This window comes from Triplophysa dalaica, chromosome 15, assembly GCF_015846415.1.
Source record: "Triplophysa dalaica isolate WHDGS20190420 chromosome 15, ASM1584641v1, whole genome shotgun sequence".
Classification (NCBI taxonomy): domain Eukaryota; kingdom Metazoa; phylum Chordata; class Actinopteri; order Cypriniformes; family Nemacheilidae; genus Triplophysa; species Triplophysa dalaica.
In genome coordinates this window covers 6,376,720-6,391,254 of record NC_079556.1, presented here as the reverse complement: position 1 = coordinate 6,391,254, position 14,535 = coordinate 6,376,720, and the positions used below count along the sequence as shown (strand labels likewise).

The following is a 14,535-nucleotide window of genomic DNA, read 5'->3' as shown; positions in this document are numbered from 1 at the left end:
GGAAACTAGCTCACCAGGGCTCATCTGTAGGTTCCCAGCACACCAAACATACGCTGCAAGTAAAGCACATGGCCCGATCATCACCTGTGGTTGCAGGCTGGAAGAAGAAGTGGACAAAACATTTTAACACAACTGAGGGAATGAAGATTTGTTGAAGCATATATTTGCCCTTTCGGGGTTCTATGGCAAATAGTTCACCCAAGTTCTGACATCAATTATTCACCATCTCATTTAAAACATAAATGTCTCTTTCTTCTTTGGATATTTTGTTTTGTGTCCATCAAAGTCAATGGGGGCCAGTATTGTTTGGTTACTAACATTGAATGTTCTTTCAAATATCTTCTTCTATGTTCTGCAGAAGAGAGTCATATAGGTTTCTCACAGGGCTCTCAAGTTTTATCAAAAGTTTGGAGTGAGATCAGGAGAACAGCATTGTCCTGTTATGTGAGTAGACTCTCAAAGTTTCAACAGCGGCACTCTATTCACTCAAGGCTTCTAGCAGTTCCATTATACTACTGTTCAAATTGACCAGATCAAATACATTTTTTACAAATTGGTAAATCTGATAAAAGATAGACAAACAAATAAAAATGTTTAATCATCTGTGGGTGAGTAAATTATGAATTTTCATTTTTGAGTTGACTGTCCCTGATGTCTTTGACACAGAGGAGCATATGATCACATCATAAATATAAAAAACAGGCACATTTAAGATTTAAAGATTTGTTTCTCATGACATGAAGGCGAGTAGACAAACTATTTTTTTGGGGGGGGTAACCCATTCTTTTAAAAAGTCTGCACAGAAACATAGAAACTTGGAATCATAACTTATCGCGTTTAATAGTATATTTCATTTTGCATGGGACATCGCATTTTCATTCACAACACAGAGGCCACTGTTCTTCACTTGCTCTGTACGGTTGGCATGACAACTGTGAACATGGGTGAGAGGAGTAGTGTGGTCTCCTTGGTTACCAACGCAGCTCAACCCTTTCTGGCTTGCACGGCATGTCAGGGAGATGCAATGCACTTTTGTGTCAAAGCATCCTGGGGAATTCCCATAATCCCATTAAACGTAAAACCGAAAATGAAAGCAAATTTAAATCATAATCCAAGACCACATGACAGTCATTTCAAAGACTAAAAGAGGGTAGGGTCCTGGATTTAAGCTGCTTCACATTGTAATAAAGCGATGACCCTTACCAAAATAAAATACCAAGAGAATAATCATGAGAAAATTCAGACACTTAAAATGTGAATTTATTGCCATGGTGGCATGATACAAACCTGGTGATAAAAGCCCGCTTGAGACATTGGATCAGGCTGAGCCCACCTGTAGGTGGAATGAGGCCAGGATGTGAATGTTTCCCTCCTGTTAGCTTCACTGTACATCAAAGACCTGTAAATATTAAACATAAACATTTAAGCCAAGAACAGACTTGAAATACATATGTACACCAAAACACAATACAAATCTAAGTAGATGTAAGCAGAGCAGGTGTCGAAGATGTTCCTGCAAAAACATCATATCCCGAAGTCTCCATGATTTCCGGTCTGGTGCCAAACAAACTGTGCGGACGAGTAACCTTCTGCAGTCCAAATGCTTAAGGTTAGGTATTTAAACCGCTAACCTTGAGTAACTTTAAAGTGAACTTTAAAGTGAAAGTAAGTTTCTGAACGCAGTTACTGTCAAAAAGAAATAACCAGAAACTATTGGTTACTTGCATAACCCCGTTTCTCTGATAGCATTAGGTGAAGTGTCTCACTATGGAATATGTCCCTTACGCTTATCCTCAGAAGCCTTATTACATTACGCACATCACCTATTGGCTGGCAGACATGACGCTTGTGCCCGAGGAATGGCTACCTACGTTGTATAAGTAGTGCTACACAGTTCCATTTCGTCATTCAAAACAAGCACACCTCTTACTCGCTTCGCACAGCAAGGAGGGTAATGTGGTGAGACACCTCAATGAATGCTATCAGAGAACCTGGGTTACGCAAGTATAAGTTTCAGTGTCTCAGTATGGGATATCCTAACTCCCGTATTGCCAGATAGCCTGTTTCGAACTTGCCTGCCAACCAAAATACAGTCAGGGCTGAATGAGTGAGGACTCAAGATCCCACACTCAGCACAGCATTCGCAAATGACTGCGTTGTTACATCCAGTTTATAAAACCTAGTGAACGTGTGCGGAGATGACCAGCTCATCCTGGACAAATGTCCTGGATAGTGAGTCCTTTAAAGAGAGCCCATGAAGTTGACATCCCCCTAGTCGAGTGCGCACTTAAGTCTGATGGGATAACAAGACCTTTACTGGAATACACCAAAGAAATGGAATCCACTATCCACTGTGATAACCGTAGTTTCGTTATCGGCTTCCCTGTAAGCCGTTTAGCCCAAGATACAAACAGCTGATCACTCAATAGGAACCCTGTGGTCCTCTGTGTAAATTCACAAAGCACGCACTGGGCATGGAGTATTCAACTTTTGCTGATCCAAACATGGAAGACGGTGGAGGATAAAATGCCCTCAGCTCAAGGGGAACAATAGAATTAATAATTTTGGGCATAAACGCGGGCTGTGGTTTCAAAAAAACACCTGCATCCCCCCGCATAAACTGTATACATGCAGTTTACACAGAAAGTGTGTGAATTTCACTTACACACTTCGCTTGAGCCAGAGCCCAACAGCAGCGCAGTTTTAAACGTTAATATTTTTGCGTCAACTATGTCGAGTGGCTAAAATGGAGCCCCTGAAAGGGCATCTAGTACCAGGTCTAAAAAGCGGTCTTGACATGGGCAAAGCACGACACGCACCCTTCATAAAATGAAAGAGGGAATCTCGTAATCCTTCTAAGCGGAGAGAAGAAAGTCAGATTGTCCCTCATCCTCAAAGTCAAGCAAATCCTCCTCCTCTTCGTCCATACTAGGCATGTTAGGGAAGGGATCGCAAGCATGGAGCTGTTCATCCCAGGATAGAGTCGCCTTGGTGGGCAGCTCCAAAGGAATCCTGCAGGGTGACAGCTGGAGCAAAGCTAGCTGACATGAGGGGATCCTGGTTGATAGGCTAGCTTGAAGTGCTAAGGCTCTACAGAGGCTCTCCAAAGTGAAGCGTGCGCAGTGCTCGGAGGAGCCAGGAGTAGTGTTGTCACGATATCAAACTTTGGTACCAGTCGATACAAAATGTGACGATACTTGGGTTTCCCGCTTTCATTTTGAGCGCTGTTGAACAGATTATGAAAGACCTCTGATTGCCCATTGTGTTTCCAAGCTCATCGGGTATGTCTTTAAATGTCTCCTATCCGAGTGCTTGTGTAACCAAACCCGGAAGCGTGTGAAAAAATTATCATTATCATCACACTCAATCATTGGATGCTTAGAAATCCTGCAAAAAGCTGCAGTACTAATTGGAGGATTTTAAACGAAAAGTGGCTGGGTGACAAGAAGATTGTAGACCAGTCTAACACAGGCGTGGAGGCCGTTGATGGTTATCCGAAAATAAAAAAGGCTTCTGGTGTGAAACAAGAAGAGGTTTTTGAATGACGAAATGACGCTATGTTGCGCTACTTATTCTACAGTGAAAGCCACTTCTCAGGCACATGTCTGGCAGCCAATAGGAGCTGGCGTAAAGTAATAGGGCTTCTGGGGAATACGTGGAAGGGGCGTATCCCAAAGTGAGACATCGAAACGCATGCTTGAAAGAGAACTGTAGTTACCTGTCTACCGATCGCCCAGGTCCGACACCCAGTTCTGGCCTGCCACTCGGTAAGAGGTAGGAGAGTCTGTCCATGACTGAAGAGGCGACAGAGAGGGCTGCCACATTCTGATTTAACTTCTTCAGCTCATTCACGATGGCATTTGTGATTCCCTTCAACGCGTGATAAGGGAGATGAAAGGTCACTGTTGCCCACTGCAGAAAGATTGATAGTGTTAGAGCGACAGCTTATATATAGACTTTTAAATACAAAAAATAGACTTTTAAAACATTATCATTGTCTCTTCTGCCACAAAAAAACAATAATATTGATGACCCATCCTATTTTTGACCAATCAAATAATATCTAGAATGAAAATCTAGCAGACAAATCATGATTCCCGTGTATGACGCAAACTAAAAGCTATTTATTATATTTAAGAACATTTTTAAATGTGTATATCCTGTTTCAATAGAAAATAACAAAGGATATTGTATTCTCATTTCTATAGCACCACACATATAATGAGAACAGACAGACAAGCAATTTCTTGCAGAAATACCAGGCCTGTTTTTCATATAGCCTGCCAAGACTTTCTTATTTCAGGCCAAACTGCATGTCTAAACAAGCTCCTTCACAACCATCCTGGCCTATCTGAACCTCCACTTCCATTGAAACCTAGACAAATCTCAGATGCTCGCTCAAACGGTGAAAACATAAAAAGTGCAGTCGGTGTTCCCTCTACGAGTCTGGAATGTTCCAGAAGCCAGTGGTAGCCGAGTGAGAAATCCATCACTGGAGCTGACGCATTGTTATAGGAGTGATAGATGGATGTCCGCCAAATTAGGAAAAAAGGGGCTTAGAGGAGTAAACAAGAGAATGTTACCCGTACATTCAATTAAGCACATGGGACAGATTGCCTATACTTGGGCGATTTTTCCGATTTTTTTCGATAAATTCGAATTTATGTTTTAACACGATTAAATTTTTGTTACATCGAGACATCGAGATTTAAAAAAAAGGTTTATCACGCACATCCAATTAGATACGTTGAAAATACTTGTCAATCCACCTGATCGCGTCTCAACCGCTCACTCCGAAATCAGTAACATAGAAGTTAACGGCTAACATCATGGAGACGCCTGGCTCTTCGCATCAGGATGAGCTTGTATCAAAGAAAGGTAGTAATGTTACTTCAGTGATTTGGAAATGGTTTGGATTTGACAGGTCAGACGTGAAACAAACTTTGGTCAAATGCAAGATATGTCGAAAGTCAGTTACAACCGGCAGTGGCCGCACAACTAATTTGTTTCAGCATTTGCGACAGAGACATCAGGCTGAATGGCTCGAATGCACAAAATTAAGAGATGAAAACAACACAGCAAAACGTCAGGTTTCATTAGCGGCATCATTTTCCAACGCCATTCCATATAATAAAAAGTCACACCGATGGCAAGAAATAACAAATGCTGTGGCATTTCATGTCGCAAAGGACACGGTGTGGAGAAGCAAGGGTTTTTAAAGATGCTACACGACGTTGATCCAAGATACAAGTTACCGAGCCGCAAACATTTTACAGAAGCCGCAATTCCCCGAATGTACACTGAAACACGCGAAAAAGTGTCGGAACAGCTTTTTAACGCATCTTTCTTTTGCAAAGTTGTACTTCTACACCTTCTTGACCACTGTAAAGTACACTGAAAAAACAACTAGCCACAATATAGAAATGTTTCAAAATACAAAAACTTTCCTTATTTATGTTTTTTCTAAATTACTAATAAAGAGAATGTTATTTAAGTACTTTATTGTTGTAGTTATGTTTTAAGTTGACTAGTTAAGCAAATACGAAAAAATCAAAATAGAAATCGTGAATCGGTCAAATGTTCTGAAAAAATCTAGATTAGATTTTTTGCTAAATGGCCGAGCCCTACTTGTAACCTACAGAAAAACTGCATGAACAGGACTGCAGCAATACGCTGATGGCATAGAGGACACAGGGGAGAAACGTGACATCTTTTTTTTCACTTAACTGCAGATGCCCATTTATATGAAGTCGTATAGTGGTGATCTTCAAGGACTCGCGCATAGGTGGGGAAAACAGATCATAAATCAGCATTTAAATATAAATAAAGGAGCTGTAGTCACTCAGTTTGAAGCTCTTGTTTTTTTATGTGATCTGTAAATACTCTGTACAAGCGACTGATAAAATAGTTTGGCGATTGAAGTCTAAAGACATCTCTGTCCTCTGTAAGCGTGCTTGCATTGCAAACTGTAAATTTGAGTCTTTGATCACATTTCTGTTACAGCAGGGCTGCTGATCGGAGTACTGCAGTACCGCTGTTCAATACAGTGTGTGTGGATCACAGTCACAGTGAGGATGTCTCTCATGAATAATCTATAAGGAGTAATGCTACATGACTCGACGATTCTTGATTGTTAATTTTCACACACAAATCAGATTGCGTTACCTCAACAAACATGTTATAAAACAACACTGGAAAAGGTGATTATAAACTTTGTCTTTGTGAGGTGCACAGAATTAAGGGAAAATTCAACTGAAAGAAGCTCTGCAGCTCTGAAACATAAAGCCAAATCCAAGTGCAGCACAACAACGAACAGATGGGTAATACTACAGCGGGTGTGTGGGAAAGAGAGAAGGACCTGTGGTTAAAAACACTCTTGAGAATTTTTGTTCTTTGAGAGCATTTGAATACACTGCACACAAATACAAAGCAAAGGAGCAGACCCTTTTTCTGTGAATGTTCCAAACGCATTCTCCTACATTCTGTGAAATTTATGAATGATGCATCCTCACCTTTGCCACTTTGTGATTGGCTGCCGTCTCATGTGAGGTTTTCTCCAGGCCTTCCTTAAGCTGTGCCAGAAAGAGATCGTAGCCATCCATATAAGAAACATCCACCTTCTCCAGACAAGCATATAACATCTGCTGAGCCTACGGGGAAATACAGGAACATTGTGTCACACTTATCGTCTAGTCAAACCTGAATGACACAGAATACAAGAATGCATTAATCTAAATTCACAAGGGTAAACTCATATTAGTGAACTTTAACACATCAGTCCATAAACTTCAAAGCAACTGCTGTGATATTGATGTCATCAGCTTTGAGTTAGCTTGTGTGCTTGTCAAATGCTGTAGTTGAGGTGCAATGTCATTTGATTCCTTCAAGCTTACTGTAGATCAATACCACAAAAGCAATGGTGCAAGGAACAGATCTTATGGGACCAAACCACACCACAAACAGACAGTGTGAAAACTTTACTACGCTGACATACTTCCCAAATTTATGCTTAATGAGACCTAACGGTTGACATAGTTGAATCTTACTTCATCTAAAAAACAAAATCGCAACCTCTTTTTGAAACATCAAACTATAGGTTAATTCACTCACGTTGAGGTGCGGTGTGTAATTTTTAGAGGATCTATTGACAGAAATGCAATAATATACAAATAACTATATCTTCAGAGGTGTTTAAAGTTACAAAATGAAGCGTTATGTTTTCATTAGCTTCAAATTAGATATTTCTATCTAAATACACTGTGCGTCCTCTTACATTGACTTCACTATGTTGTTTCTACAGTAGCTCTTAAGGGACAGACTGGTTTACGAAAGCATGTTTTGTAAATGTTATCTTCTGCAGAGAAGCAAAAAAGTGATGACATCTTAGACCTGTGTCAGCCGCTGTAGTGCTTTGAAAGGAAGGGGTTGAATGAGCCGTTGCAATTCACAACCTCACCGCTAGATGCCGCTAAATTTCATACCCTTACACACAGGTAACGTTAAAGAGACGTCATATGATCACCCCACTTTTTCTGTGTTTAAGTGCTATAATAGGGTCCGGGTGCATCTGGCAACCCAGAAAACATGAACAAATAAGAACCCAGAAAAAGTTAGTTTTGGTGTGCCATTCGATTCGCTGCAAGCATGTGAGAAATCGAGCGGTTTAGATTTCGCTCCGGTTGTGATGTCCAAGGTGGATTTTATTATAATGTTACCGCCCCTTATTCTACACAGTTCCACCAACAGGGGCGAACACTGCAGGTTCGTTATGAAAGTCTCTAAACATTCGTGCTTAGGCAGAAAAATCATTCACAGCTTACTAGTTATGCTTTCAAGAGGTGTGTGTAACAGTTAACGTTATAACTTGTCAACACCAAGCGTTTAAATCTACGTTATTCCTCTAAGATCTCAGGTGCGCAATCTGTGGATTTTAGGCAAGCATAGTCGCACAACGTTAGTGCAGTTTGCTGTGACAGATTTTTTTTGTCTCCGGACGAATGATTTTATACTTTTAAGACGAAACTAACCACAGAGGAATGCAGGAAACATAATTTAGCAAAGCGGTTGCCATGGCAATACTACGCGTGTGTTGTGTTTACAAGCTGCACGGAAGGGGGGTGGGGTGCGCTGTAACTCATTATCATTTAAAGAGACATGCACCAAAACGGATTGCTGTCAGCAGAGCTGTTTTTGACGAGGCAAGAAGGGTTTTGTTTACAGAGTGTTTTTAAGCATAATATGTTTCAGACATTTCATGAAGACCCTAATAAATCATACCAACTTGATGAAAGTGGTCGTATGATGTCTCCTTTAAATAAGTTGAGGTAAAATGACATCTAATGGGTAAAAACAAACACAACAGCTCAAATACAAAATCTTAATTTATGAGCACACTGTTGCACATTGGAGTAAAGCAAGGAGACAGTTTTGAACACAGTTTTTATGTACTTTCTCAATAATAGATTTTTAATACTTTGAACCAAATGTGATTTAAAGCTTTGAAAGCTTTGCCTTTCATAACCAACTTTTCATAAGCAAATACTATAAAAAAACAAATTGCTATAGCACATCAGAATTAATGTATGTTTTTATTAGTCAGGACAATTCATCTTAAATTAGACCACAGGCAATAAATATAGAAAGTATTGGAAAAAGGAGACTTAAGTTCTGAAATGACTGATAAACAAATAAATAAAATTAACAGATTTAATATAACAAATATACTGTGTATCAGTGTACCACAGTAATGGATTTGAAGTTGAGTTTACAAAACAATGCTATCGATAACACCTCGAGCCATCCGAGCATTCAAGCTATTCAATACTGTAGGAAGTAACTCATAAAAATGGCATGAAAGCAATGTCGCTGCTGACAAGAGTGGAGGTGAAACACCTTCCCAAACTATAACAGATGATCAAGTGATGTAGTGTCTGTGAAACAAGGGACAGTTCACCCAAAAATGAAAATTCTTTCATCATTTATTCACCATCAGATTGTGCCAAACCTGAATAAATGTCTTTGTTCTGACACAAAGATATTTGAATGTCAGTTACCAAACAGATCTCATCCTCCGTTAACTGCCATAGTAGGGAAAATAAACGCTACGGGAGTCAATGGGGGATGATATCTGTTTGTTTACTACTTATCCTGCCAAATATCTTCCTTTGTGTTCAGCAGAACAACCTGAGGGTGAGTGAATGATGATAGAATTTTCATTTTGGGGTGAACTGTCCCTTTAAGATGAGATTCATTACACAAAGCTGGAAGCATGAGGGGCAGAACATTCGCCTACCCTCATGCTCTGTCTCATCCTCGTAAGTGTTAGCTGAATACTACTAAAATAATCCTAGCAAAAAAACATGGTCAAATGTATTTTAGAACTGAGATGATGTTTAAACTACAGCTCTCATATTTCACTGTACAAGTGTATGGACGGTCTTAAACAAAATGTGATGTCACATGACTGAGGCACCATAGTCTGGGACGGAAGAAGTTATAGCTCATGACCAAGCAGAATAGATTCAGCTCCTGTGAGGAAGAGGCCTTCCTTAAGCAGGCCTGTATTGGGCCTGCTTAAGTATTACCACAGGCAAGTGAAGGTGTCAGTTAAAATGAATTTGATGCAAAAGGATAGTTGTTTTTGTGTTGTTATATCTAGTCAATTGTCTCAAAACTAATCCAAAATGCTTCCTTTTGATGTTTTACACGGTATTGGCCACACCCGACGCTTTGGGACGGGTCCTTTTCAAGGCAACATGGCAAAATGAATCAGTAACAAAACATTTGGATTCAATTTTACAGTGTCTCGGGTTGGTCTCAGCATCAGTCTACAATACCCATCAGACCACTGGTTCACACACACACATACACATACACACACACATACACATACACACACACACATACACACACACACACATACATACACACACACATACACACACATACACACACTCACTCACTCACTCACACACACACACACCCACCCACACCCACACCCACACCAGTGTATGTAAACAGGGAGTGGTGTCAATTTGGAGATTTGTTTTCAGAGTGTGTCCTAAAATACAATGGACCAGTCTGTCTACATAGCACTCTTTGTCAAACTGGTTATGCGATCGTAGCATCAACAGGCTTTTTCAAGCATCTAGTAGTCGCCCGGTTGTCACATACACCACATTAGCAACAGCATGACGTTAATTTTCTTCATTCAGAGAATCATGGTAACACAGCACCACACTGACAAAAGGTTGACATAATCTGTGATCACATGAAAGATGAAAAGTTGACATGAATGAAAGCTCAATCAACAAACACTAGTAGTTGCCGACCGAACTGCAAATAAAAATGTAACCCCTGGGTAACAGACTACTAAATTAAGTGCTGAGGCAGATCAGTTTTACCATTAATATGTGGAAGGTAGTAGTTTGATGTGAAGAATCTATTCAAGATCAGCAATGTTTCAATATTTAACCACATTTAAGCCTTGCGTCTTTGTAATTTACTTTACAAGTTTTGGACTCTACAGCACTTGGATAGTTCACCCTGAAATGAAAATCTTTCATAAATTACTATTCATCATGTAATTTCAAACCAGTATGATTTTTTTCTGCAGAAGGGATAAATAAGATATTTTAAAAACACTTGTAACCAAACATTGGCCCCAACTGACATCCATTATAAATACAAAATGCTGAGAAATTTATATTTTTAAATATAATCTTTTATGTCTCACAGAGAAAAGGGTCATACAAGTTTTGAACAACATGGCTTGTTAAATAACATCACATACTTTAGGGTGTGAACTATCCCTTTAGATGTTTGCTTTATGTTTCATGGTGCAAGCAAATCATGACTTTGACCTGATTTTGAGAGACGTGAAGAGGAAAACCCCATCATCAATTATTGACAGATAAAGGGTCAAGTGATGTACCGCAACTTACAATTATCAAGAGAAGACCTCATTGTGTAAAGTATGGACTTAGATATTTATGCATCTATATGGTGCTGTATTAAATCATTGTTTCCAATAGGATTTTGACAGACTTGTGGCACTGGTGACGTCACGAGCTGATTAGCATATTTGTGACGTCATCACATCGTGTAACTGTTAGCATTTCTTTTGACAAGAAAAAGTTGACCAAAGTGCTGTATAAGTGTATATAAAGTGTTGCTGTATAATGAATGCTTCTTTGATTTTAAATGCAAGTGACATTTGGGCAGGCCGCCCAAGTAAATGCATTGTTTGGGAAACGCTGCAAGTACTGGTTCTATAAGCATATGCAGAGTTTCTTACCTCGGTTACGGGCAGCTCCAGCTGCACCATGTCTGCTGGCTTAGACACAGGAGCCTGAAGGGCCGTGTCCAGAAGAAGAATCCCATTTAAGTCCTTCCTGCAGCCAACTGCATAATCGTCCACAAACAGCACCTTATCCACAGATGGGAAGTACTGACACCTCACCCGGCCCCCAGGTTTAGCTATCATAGCCCAAGAGAAAGAAAAAAACAATCATTAGTGCTCTGTAGCAATTTTTGTTGGGAACTAATCAATACTTAGATCCCTTTAAAACCAATTAACACGTTCAAGGGATATTTCAGAGGAATAACACAATTTCTCCATGTTTTACTCACCCTCAAAGCATCCTGACTGAAAATAACTTTCTACTTTAAGAATATTGCTGTCGGAGATATAATAACACATATAATTTTTCTTACGGTAGAATGGGGGGCAATTTTTACAAGCTCCAAAAAGTAAATCCATCGATCAAAGAACTGCTCAACACGGCTCCATGGTCTTACTCTAAACAAAGGTCTTCGGAAGCAAATCGATGCGTTTGAGTAAGAGAAATATCCATATTGAGACCCCAATTAACGTTAATGTTTAGCTTCCGTTGTTCCTCAGCTGCGCGTGTCATATTCAGTCAGGATGCCTTGAAGGTAGGCTTGTTGCTACAGTCGGTGTCACCTGTGATACATGGTGTTCACACGCCTACTGATTACATCTCTTGACCACCACGGCACCGACCCCCACATCATGTGAGGAGAGTGAAGTGCTAACTGACAAGAAGATGGATGAGGCTTTTCTGGCAATGAACCTGTAGTAGAATTTGTAAGCAATGTTTTCAAGACCTGGTTAAGGTTTAGTTTTCTTTTTGTTCTAATTTTCTAAAGCCGATGATTGCCATTTATTTAACATAAACATTTTTCTCCTCGTATTCCTTTCATATTTATTTAACATAAAAATAAATTGTTACATATTCCTTCTTATTTATTTATTTTTACATAAAAGTATTCCCTTCTTATGTATTTATTTACTTATTTATTTGTTGCACAATGTGTGCCATGATTACTCGTTTTGTCAATATACACACTTTATCTAACCAGGGCTCTAGATTAAGTTTTCCCACTTTCTCAGTTGGTCGTACCAATTTACCATTTGGTCGCACCCTTTTTTATAGTAATCATAAAGACCTTGGATAATGACCTCAGTTGATGAATAGTTCTGTTCATTTGTCACTCTGTCTTTTGAAATAGTCGGCTATATACCACTTCATATTTGTGCTTTAACACTTGTGAGCCCAATAAATCCAAAATAAATGCAAAGAAACTTTGTATTTGTTATTTTATACAGTTGTTATTATTTAGTTTTATATTCAAGTTATATATTGGCTATGAAATGATCTGACATAAAAATATTCTGTCACTCTTCACAATCCTCCTTTATTTCCCTCTATGCAAAAAGTTGTGATTTTGCCACTGGCCTTCTCTGTTTTTACCACATAAAATTAAATCAAATTAGCTAGCGCAAACTCAAAAGTAACTTAGAACTAAATTATTATATAGGAACTGTACTACACATTGTCATAAATAAACTTTACATACTTAATCTTACTCACCACTCTTGTTAGGGTGTACTCGCATTTAGCCCGGTTGCTTTCAACTGTGCCCGAGCTCGATTGTACTCAATTTTTTACAGTGACCGCTTAATCTCAGGGAGGAATTTTAAACAGTCGCATAATTTATGTCATGATTTCTGTTCTTTGCTCCACCGCGATTTGCGCTCACACTACATGTGTAACACGCCCGAGCCTGATCGCACCGTGAGCGATAACACTAGTCAAATTAACCGGGCTTTGGGGGTCAAACGTGCTCGGGCTCAGTTCAGATTGCCTAGTGAGATTACACCATTAAATGGTCCAAGCACGATGTGTTTTGAGTGACTGATTTGGTTCAGACAGTGAGTATCGTGGGTTCAGTGTTTGATATATCGTTTCAACAAAATTAATTGGTTCAAATGAGTCATTACGTCATGAATCGGACATTAGCGGTCATTGACGCACTGTTCGTTTTTCACAGCTGTTAGGACATCGCAAAAAGATTGAAGTTAACAAGGAAAACACTTCACTGGATAGGATTTTTCCTTTATGTAGTCAGGTGCATTTCCGGAACACTCGTCAGGCAACATGTTTTTGAGCACATTCACACTCAGCTGCAATTCAGGTATAAATATTCTCTAAAATGTGTGACGAGAAAATTGGATTCTGTTGCTTTTGATTAAAGTGTGAGGGAGAATGACAGTTCAGAAACAGAAACCGAGGTGTTCTACTTCATTAAGCACTGCACAGAACGATCAGAATATGACATCAATGTTCCATGAGAGCATTTTAAAAACATATGGAGCACTCTGCCCCGCGATGCTTTTATGCTCTTTGGTCTGCGCAACACCGAATGAAGTCAAACACACACTTTAGTTTGGAGAAAGAGGGAGTTCACAAGCTCTCTCCTCGCTCTTTCCTGCACTAATCACAAGCGTGTCAAAAATCACATTTAATGTTAACATAAATCTTTGGTAGGGCAAAACAAATTTTATGCACCAATGTTATAGAGTGAAATTTTACCTCGCACTTTACAAAAAAAAACTGTCACATTTGCAAGCATTTTTGTAGCAGTCTAGAGCCCTGCTAACCTAAATGTTTTTTATTTTTGTTTTTTATTTATTTTTTGCTTGATGTGTGAGTTGATTATTCATTTTGCAAGGTCTGTGTTTAATATAAGCAAATGTAATTGTACTTTTTTATTCTTTTGTGTGTTTTTATTAAGAAAGATATTAATTCAATCAAATGCATTTCCCAAATTGCAGCTATTTTAAAACAAAGTCAAATGCATCATGCGCAGGGCACCGCTCCACAGCAAACCCCCCACCCCCGGGGTCACCGGTACAACCGGTGTTTTTACATGTCTGTGGGAAAACTTCATCACCACAACATCCCTACTTGAGGGAGAGTAAAACATGGGGAAATTTTGTTTGCCTCTGAAATATCCCTTTAAACAAGCAGTACATAACGAAATGCAGATGAAAAACAAACAGACAACATAATAAGTTCATAAAAAAATCCATGTTTAAAACAACTGCAAGTTGACATCATAAATGTATGCGAATAAATAGCTTGTTCTGGGCTACACCCTCGTTTTAACAAATCAGAAATGATGGGGGGGAAAAAAGAGAAAAAGGTCAACAGCTATGGGAATGTCAAT

At 39.3% G+C, this 14,535-nt stretch overlaps 1 protein-coding gene across 1 annotated transcript in view; it reads right to left on the bottom strand.

Annotated features, from left to right (window-relative positions):
• Window positions 1–14,535, bottom strand: part of birc6 (baculoviral IAP repeat containing 6) — a 79,622-nt gene that overhangs the window by 62,569 nt on the left and 2,518 nt on the right. The window contains exons 2-6 of the mRNA XM_056768720.1: window positions 11,297–11,478; window positions 6,513–6,650; window positions 3,719–3,912; window positions 1,288–1,399; window positions 15–97 (exon numbers count right to left, since the gene is read on the bottom strand). Of these exons, the coding sequence (XP_056624698.1) occupies window positions 15–97; window positions 1,288–1,399; window positions 3,719–3,912; window positions 6,513–6,650; window positions 11,297–11,478 (709 nt within the window). The remainder of the gene's footprint in view (window positions 1–14; window positions 98–1,287; window positions 1,400–3,718; window positions 3,913–6,512; window positions 6,651–11,296; window positions 11,479–14,535) is intronic.